This window comes from Dryobates pubescens, chromosome 21, assembly GCF_014839835.1.
Source record: "Dryobates pubescens isolate bDryPub1 chromosome 21, bDryPub1.pri, whole genome shotgun sequence".
NCBI classification, from domain to species: Eukaryota; Metazoa; Chordata; class Aves; order Piciformes; family Picidae; genus Dryobates; species Dryobates pubescens.
In genome coordinates, this window is record NC_071632.1 from 4,280,468 (window position 1) to 4,293,357 (window position 12,890).

The following is a 12,890-nucleotide window of genomic DNA, read 5'->3' on the forward strand; positions in this document are numbered from 1 at the left end:
TGTCCTCTGAGAGGTGCAACACTCCTGAAGGCCAGAATTTAATCTGCTTTGTTAACTCTTCTGCTCATGGAACTGCTTATTTTTCAGCTTTTGAGTAAAATCACTAGATTTGTTGATTATGCTGCTGCAGGGTTATCTCTGACTTGAGGCTGTTGTGGGGTTTTTTTGTGTGTGTGTGGTTTTTTTTCTGTTCTTGAAACTCTCATTTCCTTTTATTTTGTCATTGTGTCAGCAAAAAGAATGCATTTTCCCCCTCTGCATACTCTTACGTGTCCCCTGCTCTGCAGTACTGCCCTTCTATGCTAACCAGGCAGCTGTTTGTTCTCCAGAGATGCCTTTATTTTTTTCCCCCTGTGCTTCCCTTTTTTGTTAAGCCTTTCAGTCCAGCAAGACAGGCTGTACATGCATTGTAGCTGCCAGAGCCTGAAGCCATGTTTTGCAGGGCTTAGTGGTGTTAAGCGCAGTCAGACTTCACCCAGCGGTGTTAGGCATCCGTTTCCACCTGCAGCTGAACAACTTTCACCACCCTCACTGTAGACACTGGAAAAGGTTGTTGAGAGAGGTTGTGGATGCCCTCTCCCTGAAGGTGTTCAAGGTCAGGTTGGATGAGGCTTTGAGCAACCTGGGCTAGTGGAGGGTGTCCCTACCTATGGGCTGGAACTGGATGATGTTTAAGATCCCTTCTAACCCAAACCGTTCTATGAATGGTGTTGCGGTTTAAAATGCTGAAGGTTGTATTTAACCCTGCTGTTTATGCCTCTGGCAAGTGACACCATGCCATTCATCACAAGCTGTAGCTATTTGGCTTTTCAGCATATGGGAAGGACCTCAAGGTGATTTGTTTGTTTTAAACATTCATGTGGTTTATAGCGATTTGTTCAGGCTTTCATTATTCTTCCTTCCTGCTCCACAAAATGATTTATCTCTTCCCAAACTCCAACAGGACAGCATGATGTGTTTTGAGACATTATAAGCATGTGCTTTCTTGACTTTCTAATGTGATGTGCACATAGGTTTTTTTATCCAGACATGTTTGAGACAGTGTGAAAATCAAGGATTTATTTGTGTGCTCAGCGTACACTTCAGATGCTTGCATGGGGCAATCTCTCGGCTGCACGACTAACTCCTGAAGGTGCATGTACTTTATATGCTGAGTAAGGTATTGCTAAATGGAAACACTTCACCCCAACAGAGTGTGCACATAAGTCATGTGTGTCCTGCAATTTGCAGCAACAAAGAGTGTTTTTAATACTACTACTACTACAGCTGCTAGTGCTAGCAACAAACAACAGCTTAGCCCATTCCACTGAAAAACTACTTTACTGCTTGTCTTTCTTTTGAAATCAGTTTTATGCCTGTGATTTGGTCTCTGCTTGTATTCCAGAGTTTTGTTTTTAAGAGGAAGAATAAACCTTAGCATTCAAATCAAGTCAGCAGAAACTCTCCAGTTACTCAATATGTCAGATTTTGAAAAATTAAGGGGAAAAGAGTTTCTGTTTCTGGCAAAGCCTCTTTCTTTTATACTAACTGGACTCTTACCAAAATGTTTGGCTTCTCCACTCATTGTCATTGATGCATTATGACAGTGACAGCATTCCTGATGGTCAGCTCTTAAGATTTAATCCTCAGTGTTGTGATGTTTCATTATTTTTACCCTCAAAATGAACAGTTCCTGAAGCCAGATGAGGGCATGAGAATCTCAGCTTTTCCATGAATGTGTGTACATTTAGTTGTTTTAATACCTTGAAGATACAAATGGTCAAAAAATGTCATTTTGAAATCTCTGATTGAAATCAGGTTTTAAAAAAAATAAATGCTTTGAGGGCCTGGGGTATATTTCAGGGTTTGTGGTTGTAATTATATCACACTTAAGAGAAGACTCAGTAGCAGGGGTCTAGTGGTTAATCATGTTTGGTTTGGTGCTGTGTAGGATCTACACCGTAGACTTCATTGTCCAGTTAGGTGAGGCAGATCTAACTGGGGAAAGGTGATAACAAAGTGAACACATTAAGAAACTTTTAGCTGTTAGTCATGCCATCACTGTTGACTTGGGGGTTGGTGACCAAAAACCAAACCAAACTGGAAGGGGAAGATGACCCCAGAAGGTGCTAAATGGAAAAAGATACAGAGGTCAGTAGAAGAGTGGAGCAGGTATGGAACTGTGCTGTGACCAAGAGGTTGGGGACAAGATGAGATGACAAGAAGTCACTAACCTAGGCAAGAAGAAAAACCTGTTGTCAGAATGTGTCTTCAGCTGTTTGTTCATATTTCCTTTCTCTTCTGGGTCTGGCTGGTTTTCTCTCAGGTTTTGCTGGGCAGTTAGCAGAGGCAGGGAATTGAAGATGCATCGGTGTTTGCTTATTCTGTGTGGGTTTGTATGATGGTCTCCCTTGACTGCCTGTGCTCAGAGGGACTGCTGGGTGGCGAGTGGTGTTTGAACATTGCCTATCTTCTTACTGTCACTGCCCTCTCCAGATCATTATTTGTATGAGTGACAAACTAGCTCCACCCTTTGCCTTCTAACTGGCATTTCAGTTCTGTTGCTTTTTTTGATCTAACCATGTTCATTCTACTTCTGTTTACTCCCTGTGGCACTCTTCCTCTAACTGCAGTTCAGTGCTGCCATGCTTGATATTCCCTGGCCAGCTGACAGCTCACTTATCTAATGCACGTGGAGCCTAACAGTTTCATAGACAGGTACTACTTCTTGTCCTGGGCTTCTGGTCAGTAGGGTTTTTTATCCCCAACCTATATACTGAACTTTACCCTGCATGTAGATGAACAGAAGTAATGGCTTCACAGAGGGGTATGAACTCTTCCTGTTTAAATTGCTACCATACAAGTGTGACTAATGCTAACTTGTGTAGTCCCTTTCCTTGTTGGCTGCTCTAGCAGAAATGTGCCAGGCATTCCTAGATCACGGATGGAGTTTTAGTTTGCGAATCAATGAAATCCCACCCGGTTCTACCAGCAAATCTGAGAACTCTGTCCTCAGGCTTGCTGTCAGTATCTTTCTGAAAACACACAGGCAATCCTTAGCTGCCAAAATTAACACTTTTGGACCAACCTATGCTGTTTAGAAACGCTGTGCTTTAAAGTTAAAAAGTACTTCCCCCCCACCCCTTTCTCTCGTGTCTACGATTACACAGCCCCAGTACTTCATTCCGCAGCATTTCACTGAAAGAACAAACTCTGGTAGCAGACTCAGCTGAAGGCAGGCATTTTAGCCAAAAATTCTGCTACTGTTAAATACTTGAGCAGTTTGCAATGCACGTGGTTTACAAAAACCTCAAACTGAATCAATCTGTGATCCCTGAACCGTAGGATGTCAGGTGACGAGAACGCTTTGAACCGTCAGCATGGTTAGAATGTCCACACAGGAGCTTTTCTGCATTATGTATTAAGTGATCTTGTTTGTCTTGATTAATTTTCTACTGCATATTTACATGGCTACTAAAAAAAAAATATAAAAACAACAGAGGGGAGGGGGAGAGAGAGAGATGCATGTAATTGTTTTTGTAATTTTTTTCAGGTATTTTTAGCAGCAATGATGTAGCAGTATCATTTCCAAATGCAGTATCTGGCTCAGGATCTAGCACTCCCGTTTCCAGCTCTCATTTACCTCAGCAGGCTTCAGGCCACTTGCAGCAAGTGGGAGCTCTGTCACCTTCAACTGCGCCTTCTATAACTACTGTTGTTGCTGCAACTCAGGTAAACTATCACAAGAGTTTAAGATAGCAAACAGTCTTCTTGCCCTGCTTATTCTCGATGTTAAACGGTGATGTGTTTGGAAAACAGGCTAAGAAATGCTGTGTTTGTGATGCAAATGGTAGAGTGGCTGCAAGTTCCTCCTGGTATTGCACAGTCCCGCATCCAAAATGATCCGTGAAAGTGTGTGGTAATAATGACTCTGTTATGACTGCTAGCATAAATGCTGGCTACAGTTCCTCAGTGCTCTAGGCAATGTCTGTTATCAACCATGTTTTAAGAAAGGGTTTAAAGGAGGAAAACAGAGAGCTTTGCACATTTCTTGCAAAAAATGCTGGTAGCAGTTGTAAAGCCGGGGGGTTTATCTGGGAGGCTTGACAAATGGATGACTAAGACTAACCCTGGCAAAGAGGTGGCCAAGGCTGACATCTTGCTAGCAAATGAAAGCTGATTTATATGCCATAGTTTTGTGTTGGAAAGAGCATGCAAATTCAGCCCTTTCTTGAAAGGGGCCTACCAGGAGGCCGGGAAGGGACTTTTCACAAGAGCTTGTAGTGATAGGATGAGGGGAAATGGGTCAGAGCTGGAAGAGGGGGATTTTAGATAGGATATTGGGAAGAAATTCATTACAGTGAGGGTGGGGAGACACTGGAACAGGTTGCCCAGGGAGGCTGTGGATGCCCCATCCCTGGAGGTGTTCAAGGCCAGGTTGGATGAAGTACTTGAGCAACCTGGGCTGGTGGAAGGTGTCCCTGCCCATGGCAGGCGTGTTGGAACTAGGTGAACTTTAAGGTCCCTTCTAACTCTAACCATTCTATGAACTTGTAGTTTGTGTTTGGTGATGAAGGGATAAGGGAGGCACTGGAGCAGTGCAGAAGGGTGACAGTTGAATTAATGAACCAGAAAAATACAGTGAACTCTTATATTAACCTGAGTCGGGTAAGGCTGCATTTATCAAGGCAACAAAGTGCCAAGTTACAGGTGTGGAGAGCCACAATGATCAGAGTGTAACCATGAAGGAATGCTCTACTGGTGATGGTGGGTTTATACTTTGTGTTTCTTGTGGTTTTCATTTTCTGATGGGAATCTTTAGTATGTGCATATAAGCTATCAACTTCTAATTTATAGAGGGTATAATGATTAAAGACAGTGGATATAAACCTGAAGAATCAAAATCATAGAATGTTTGTTAGGTGTTGGAAGGGACCTCAGAAGATCTAGTCCAACCTCCCTGCCTAGACCAGGGCCACCCAGGGCAGGTCACACAGGAACACATCCATATGGGTCTTGAAAGTCTCCAGGGAAGGAGACTCCACAACCTCTCTGAGCAGCCTGTTCTGGGGCTCCAGCACCCTCACAGCAAAGAAGTTTCTCCTCATGTTGAGGTGGAACCTCCTGTGTTCCAGCTCATACTTCTTGTTCCTGTTGTATCAGTGGACACAGCCAAAAAGAGACTGGTACATTTACCTTCAGATATTTACAGACGATGATCAGATCCCCTCTCAGCCTTCTCCAGATTAAACAACCCCAGGAGAGATGTTCAAGTCCCTTCACCATCCTCATAGCTCTCAGTTAGACTACCTCCAGTAGATCCATGTCTCTCTTGAACTGGGGAGTGCAAAACTGGACACAGTATTGCAGGGGTGGTCTCAGCAGGGCAGAGCAGAGGGGGAGAGGAACCTCCCTAGCCCTGCTGGCCACACTTTTCTTGCTGCACCCCAGGACACCGTTGGAGCTCCATGGAGCTGCTTCCAGCAGAATGATGCCCAGTCTGTACTGGTGCCTGGTGTTGTTCCTCCCCAAGTGCAGGATTCTACACTTACTGAGGTTCCTGAAGTTGAAATCAAGCTTAGTACGTACACACTTCTGTGTGTACAGTACAGATAGAGCAGCAATGCCATGTGCAGGCCAACACAATACATTTCAGTATCAAATAACACTCTGATGTTACAGGTAGCAACCTACTGGGCAATTTCACCTCAAATTGGATGAATAAGTAATTAACCCCATGATGCTTTGGCAAAGAGCCAGTATAGCTTTTGTGAAGGGAAAACACCACCCCTTGGAGTTCGTTATTTTAGTTAATTCCCAAGGAGTGTTGCACACCATAACTCACTGAAGACACTTAAATTGAGTGGGCTGGAGATAAGGGGAGAGGTTGTGTCATAGTTCAGTAGCAGATTGTAAGATTTCAGATATCCCAGACAAGGAGATGTTCAGTTTTCACAGGTTTACCATCAGAGACTTGGAAAGATCAGCCTTGTACAGCTCAACCCATTCCTAAATGATCTGGGAAGAGGAGGAAGAACAGAAGCCAAGTTTACTGATGATGCTGGGTTATGCAATGAGCTGTTATCATAGACTGCTCTGGGTTGGAAGGGACCTCCAAAGGTCTAGTCCAACCCTCAGTGAGCATCAGCTATCACTGCTGAAAGACCTCACCAGCCTGTGTTGACAAGGTGGTCAGAGGACACATGAAATTAGTGTTAAAAGGAGAAGTCAGTTTCTATTCCAAACAGATACATGAGATGTCAAAAGAGGTGCAAGAAGAGCCATGGTAGTGAACAGTGGCAAGGAACAGCATCTTTATATGGAATGAGTAAACAGTGGCCTGAAAAGGACACTGAGATTGGATGAGACACAAATGATGTGGGAAAGTTAAATGAGTGAGACTTGTGCAGCATCACTTCTGTTTGTCAGACCCTGTCAGAAGATAAACATGGGGCTTGTTTGGTTTCAAGAGAAATGCACAGTATGGGCCTTGTGATCACCTTGTGAGTCTCCTGTCACTCAGTTTTTCTTCCAATCTAATAAATCCAGAAAAGATTATTAGCTTGTGTTGCATGCTGTGCCATAACTGAATTTAGATGCTGGTGTTCCTCATGAGGTGGTAATCAGTTGTCTAGTAAAATGCTACTTGCTGGACATAGAGATTTGGGTTTTCTCCATCCTGTTCCTCCTTTGTTTTCCTGTGTCTGGGTATGGCCTTAGGTTACACTGCTTAGTTCAGTGAGGCTTCATTAGTGCAGATGACTCTTGCAAGATTCTAGGGGGAGAAAAGGGATACAGGAGGGAAGGTACAGCCCACACAAATCCCTGCTCCTGATTTGCTGTGACTGATCCTCTTGACATGTTTGTTGGTACTTTTGTTTTTGCATGTAACAGCAAATTACTCTTTCCCAAACATATCTTTTCACTCAGAAGCATGTCTTTAACTTCTGTGTGAGCATTGGTGTGCTCTTGTTGAGAAGTCATTTTGGTTATGGTGTTAATTTTGTCCCTATTTCCCAATTTGCACCACGCTGAGGTCTTATGCTCAGTTTATCTCAAAGACTTCCTGTAATGACAGCTAAAACTTGGTCAGCCTTTCATGTTGTTCTGTACCAGTTTGCTGTATTGCTCTTTCTGAGAAATTATCCTTAGTGATTCATTAAAGAAAGGTGGTGATCTGTGTGTCTTTTGGTGTCATACAGCAGGATTTGTACTCTGCTCATCAGGAAATGGTGGTTGTTTTTTAAAAGCATGGTTTCAATAGCTTCAGTGTTTCATAATGAAATGTTTGATGCTTTGGTCAAGACAGATTGAAACTGGCTGAGCTGTCTGTTCTTTTTGATGACTTCAATGAGTGCCTAGTACCCTCCCCAGGGCTCTGTGGCTGTTTGGTTCTCCATGTTGGAAATACAGGCTCAGACTGCAGAAGTGGAAGTGAAGATTTGGACTGGATTTTCTTCCAGTCATTGATTAAAGCCATGTCCCAGGCTGTGTTACTTTTATGAAAAAACCCTGCATTCAAGGCTTGTGTCACCTCATTAAAGTATCTTGTCACCTGGAGTACTGTGTCCAGTTCTGGTGCCACCAGGACAAGGACATTGAACTGCTGGAGAGAGTCTAGAGGAGGCCATGAAGATGATCAGAGGGCTGGAGACTGAGAGAGCTGGGGCTGTTCAGCCTGGAGAAGAGAAGACTCTGGGAACATCTTATAGTGGCCTTCCAGTACCTAAGGGGGGCTACAAGAAAGCTGGGAAGGAACATTTTGCAAGGGGCATTGGATTGAAACTTGAAGAAGTGGAGATGTAGGCTGGGGATTAGAAAGAAATTCTAGTGAGGGTGGCAAAGCACTGGAACAGGTTGCCCTAGGGAGGTTGTGGATGCCCCTTCCAGAGGTGTTGAAGGCCAGGCTGCACTGGAACAGGTTGCCCTAGGGAGGTTGTGGATGCCCCTTCCAGAGGTGTTGAAGGCCAGGCTGGAAGATTGAAGGCCTTGAGCAACCTGGTCTAGTGGGAGGTCTTCCTGCCCATGGCAGGGGGTTGGAACTGGATGATATCTAAGGTCCCTTCCAACCCAAACCATTCTATGGATCTCTGAGTCTCATTTCAATAGTGTTGTAGTGGCTGTGGGAATGGCAGGCAGGGCTGTCTTGAACAGGCGCAGCCATTTCTTTTAAACATTTGTGGCTCATTGACTCCTTGGTGTGTGATTCAGTACTCTATGAGCTTCACATTTCTGAATAAACAGAGATTAATGTTCAGGTTTTAGTCTTACTCTAGAAATGTAATGGGATCACATCGTGACTTTGTGGGTGGGGGTTTTTCCCCCGGTTTTTTTTCTTCTCCTTTGTGCTGGTATCTGTGCTTAGCGACTGCAATAGGCACATCAGTGAGGCAATCTCAAGCAATGGTGCCTGTATTTGTCGCTAACATGGTCCCACCTCTTACTGCACTTCTTTTTGCCACACAAGCAGCTCATAAAGAGAAAGAAAAGGCCAAGAAGTATCTTTGACTGCCGTCCTTGTGGCTGGCCCGGAGATAGGGGAAGGGAATAGTTGTTAGTTACCTTGTAGTCCAGGAGGCATTTGTGATGGCTGATAGGACCTCATCAACATAGTGTAATGATCTGCTGCCTCCATGGTGGAGATGTGCTAATTGGGAAAGTTGGTGCTGCTACTCAGTTGCAATTCTAAGTGAAAGAAGTTTGCTTTAATCACTTCATTATCCCTTCTGAAGTTTGCTTGGCTTTACTCCCTTTAGGAGCAGTGGGAAACCAGCAGGGTTTTCTTTGGCATTCCTGCAGTGCTAGTTATCCTCCTTTGTCTGATCCAGCTTTTAGAGGGAGATAAGGCTTATTTATTTCCCTCCCCCCCCCCAATTCATTTGGAGTTATTTGTTGACAATAGAGGAATGTGAAAGCTCAGATCTTTTCAGATTCTGAATGTAGGGCACCTGATGTTTCAGAAGCTTCTATCCTATGGTTTTCATTTTCTCACTTTCTGAATTAGCCTAGCCACTAATTTTGGGTTTCTGTAGTGCCCTGCTCTTTCTCCACATCACTAGTTTACACTGGTTTGGGTTTCCTGTTGTAGTGCTTTTCTTCTTGTCTTAATTTAACTTTGCTCATCGTCTTGCATGCTATCAAGAGAATTTTCTCCTCCTTTTTCTACTCTGACACTCATGGAAAAATAAGTGAAAACACAGGAAGAAAGGAACTTTGTTCCTAAGTCTTCTCCCCATCAACAGATTGGTTAGGAGTAGTTTTGGGGGTAGTTTTGTACCTTCCAAAACAGTGATGGAATTATGAGGGGATTGAAGAGCACATCTTCCAGAAGCAGTCTTTGCTGAAAATTTGAGAGGTTGTTTTTCCAAGTCTTCAGAAGGGAAAACTGAGCATTTTCCTGGGACAGTAACATGCACATACCTGATAGAGAGTGCTCTCCAGTTTGTAGCTGTAGCCTTAAATTATGGATATCATAGTCTCAAACTGAGTATGGCTAAGGAAGGTACTCTTCCATCCACTTCTGTTCCCGAGTCTTGCTCAAAGAAACATACCTTGTTTCTGGCTTGCTTATTTATTTAATTGAAATAATTAAATATGTAGCTCAAAGTAAACCTGAGGAAGGGGGGAAAGTTTCAAGTAAGCATCTGAAGTTTGCTAGAGCTGGGCAGGAGAAAATCCAAGTCAGTTTAAGGGAAATTTCTGGGCTGTCCTCTCTGTGGGCTCTAGCAACTGGCAGGTCTATTAGCTGTCAGTGTTTAAGGAACTTTTCTCTGGGGACTGGAATGATTACATGTTCAAAACCCAAACTGCCCTCAGTCCTAGGACATTGGGATGTAACAGATGTGACCATCTCAGACTTCACTGGGTGGTTGACTGCCTAAGTGAGCTTTCTGCTTTGTGTACCCAGAGGTACACATCACAACCACGTGTAATGGCCAAGTGAAGAATTTAGGGTAACACTCTTGCAGACACCTTTGAATCAGAACAACTTAAAGCTAGTGACTTCAAAACAGTCTCAATAAACTTAAGCAGTAATCATTTCTTGCAACGCAAAGGATCTAATTAGGGTAAATTACATTAGACATGTAACCAGAGATGATTTTCATAACTTAGGAAGACCCTTGCATTTGCTACATTTTTGGGGCCACTTCCTGAAGTCTGTATTTTAGTGCAGAAGTCATTGACTTGTTGAATGCCAGAACAGCTTTCCTGAAGTCCAGTGTGCAGAACGCAGAGATACCTACTGCTTATCTCCAGAGCCAGTAATAGGTGTCTTGTGGTAGAACCTTACAGATATTTCTGTAAAGCATAGATGGTTGTTTTGACAATATGTATTGCTGAAATTCTCCAAAATATGCTGTTTCTGGTGATCATGACACTGGTCATACCAGTCTTTCCCTGTCACTGCTGCTGATTCATTTGGTGTAATTAAACACAAGAGACACGTAACTGCAGAAGCAGGCCCAGAGGAGGGCCACAGAGATGATCAGAGGGCTGGAGCACCTCTCCTATGAAGACAGGCTGAAAGAATTTAGTGTGTTCAGCCTGGAAAAGAGAAGGCTCTGGGGAGACCTTAGAGCTTTACAGATACTGCATTACAGTATCTGAAGGGCACCTAAAGAAGGGGTGGGGAGGGACTCTACAGAAGGGCCTGTGGGGATAGGACAAAGGGCAGTGTTTTGAAACTGGAGCGGGATAGATTTAGGATGGACCATCAGGAAGAAGTTCTTCACAATGAAGATGGTGAAATACTGGAACAGGCTCCCCAGGGATGTGGTTGAGGCCCCTTCCCTGGAGATATTCAAGATCAGATTCAATGTAGCCCTGGGCAGCCTGATCTAGTTGGAGATTTCCCTGCTGACCTCAGGGGTGTTGTGCAAGATGACCTTTGAGGATCCCTTCCAACCCCATGCAATCTCCGAGTCTGTAATCTAGAGTTACGGGATCTTTCCTGCAGATGAGCAGGGTGTTTCATAAGTTCTCTTAGTTACTTAAGTTCAGTGTGTACATTGCCATACAATGTGTGGTGGTTCTGTTATTGTTTGCTGCTTTTTTTGTGTGCTTTTAAGTACCAAAATGAAAGTAGCAGGTTTTACAAATTTGTGGTGGCCTTGGTTGTATTCCCCTCATCTACCTAAAGAGGATTTATATCACCATTAATATGAGTGCTAATTAAAATAAACAAGAAGGCATCTGGAGATGATGACAGTGCATGGGTTAAGCAGCTTGCTTAACCCATATCATGTCCCTACTGTGGCACTAGAATTCTTTAATCTGTGGAAACAGTGGACACCTGAAAACAAATTAACACATTTTATGTAACTATGTTGGACTTGATGATCCTTGAGGTCTCTTCCAACCTTGGTGATACTGTATCAAAACAGCTCTTGGTGATAAAATCTCTCCAAAGAGGTTCCTACCCACTGGGTCAAAGGTAAAATCTTAACTATGGATCACAGACTGCTTGGGTGCTGAAATTACTCTGTTCTGTTCATCTCATCGTTTAATAGAATAGAATAGACCAGGTTGGAATACATAGAATACATAGAATAAACCAGGTTGGAAGAGACCTTCAAGCTCATTGAGTCCAGTCTATCATCCAACACCACCTAATCAACTAACCCATGGCACCAAGCACCCTATCAAGTCTCCTCCTGAACACCTCCAGTGATGGTGACTCCACCACCTCCAATGGGCAATCACTCTCTCTGTATAGAACTTCCTCCTAACCTCCAGCCTAAACCTCCCCTGGCACAGCTTGAGACTGTGTCCCCTTGTTCTGGTGCTGGTTGCCTGGGAGAAGAGACCAACCCCCACCTGGCTACAAGGCTACAACCTCCTTTCAGGTAGTTGTAGAGAGCAATAAGGTCTCCCCTGAGCCTCCTCTTCTCCAGGCTAAGCAACCCCAGCTCCCTCAGCCTCTCCTCACAGGGCTGTGTTCCAAACCCCTCACCAACTTTGTTGCCCTTCTCTGGACACGTTCCAGCAAGTCAACCTCCTTCCTAAACTGAGGGGCCCAGAACTGGACACAGGACTCGAGGTGTAGCCTAACCAGTGCAGTGTACAGGGGCAGAATGACCTCCCTGCTCCTGCTGGCCACACTGTGCCTGATGCAGGCCAGGATGCCATTGGCCCTCCTGGCCGCCTGGGCACACTGCAGGCTCATGTTCAGCCTACCATCGACCAGCACCCCCAGGTCCCTCTCTGCCTGAGAAAAAGATATGAAAGGAAAAGTCAGCACATCCAGAGCTAAAAGAAATAAATTATTGTGAAAGAAATGTGTTGCTCATCTTTGGGACTCGTTGCCACCGGTAGACGTAGGAGGTGTGCTAAATACACCCCTCGGTGTGCTGCAGGCGGAGTGGAGGTCACTGCGGCGTGTGTCAGACGGCAGTGCACAACAGGGACTTGCCTTCCAAAACCACTGCGCTCTGCTTGTGTCACAGCCACTTAAATTCATGAGTCTTGCAAAATTAAAACTGTGAAAGAATCATGCTACTAAAGGTTTTCCCCAGCTAAATTTTCTTGTTTGGCACTTAAAAGCCGTTTTAATTCCTTGTTACTCCTAGGCAAAATGGCTAAAAATCCAATTTTCTTCTCATTCAATCTGAGGCTTTTTGGGGTGGGGGTGGAGGAGAGTGGCAAGGAGGAAGAATTTACAGCCAGAGGGAAAATTCCTTCTTAACATGTGACTCAACTGGAAGAACAAAGGAATCATAGTTGCAAGTAATCTAGTCTTTAGCCCAATTAAAAATCTTTTACTTTTTCTATTTTCCTCTTGCTTCAGTGAGAATGTCTGTGGCTGGCCTTACACCATGCTCAGGTAGTCAGAAAGGCAGTTGCAGGGTTTTGTGCAGTGCTGCATGCTGAGACAACTGCATCGATGTTTCGCTCTAGCAATAAATGTTTTC

The 12,890-nt window shown here is 44.1% G+C and overlaps 1 protein-coding gene across 5 annotated transcripts in view; it reads left to right on the forward strand.

Moving 5' to 3' along the window:
- MLLT10 (MLLT10 histone lysine methyltransferase DOT1L cofactor) overlaps positions 1–12,890 on the forward strand; it is a 121,174-nt gene that overhangs the window by 82,278 nt on the left and 26,006 nt on the right. For all 5 annotated transcript variants that reach the window (XM_009909062.2, XM_009909063.2, XM_054171182.1 and 2 more), the window contains one exon: positions 3,533–3,711. In XM_009909062.2, the coding sequence (XP_009907364.1) occupies positions 3,533–3,711 (179 nt within the window). The remainder of the gene's footprint in view (positions 1–3,532; positions 3,712–12,890) is intronic.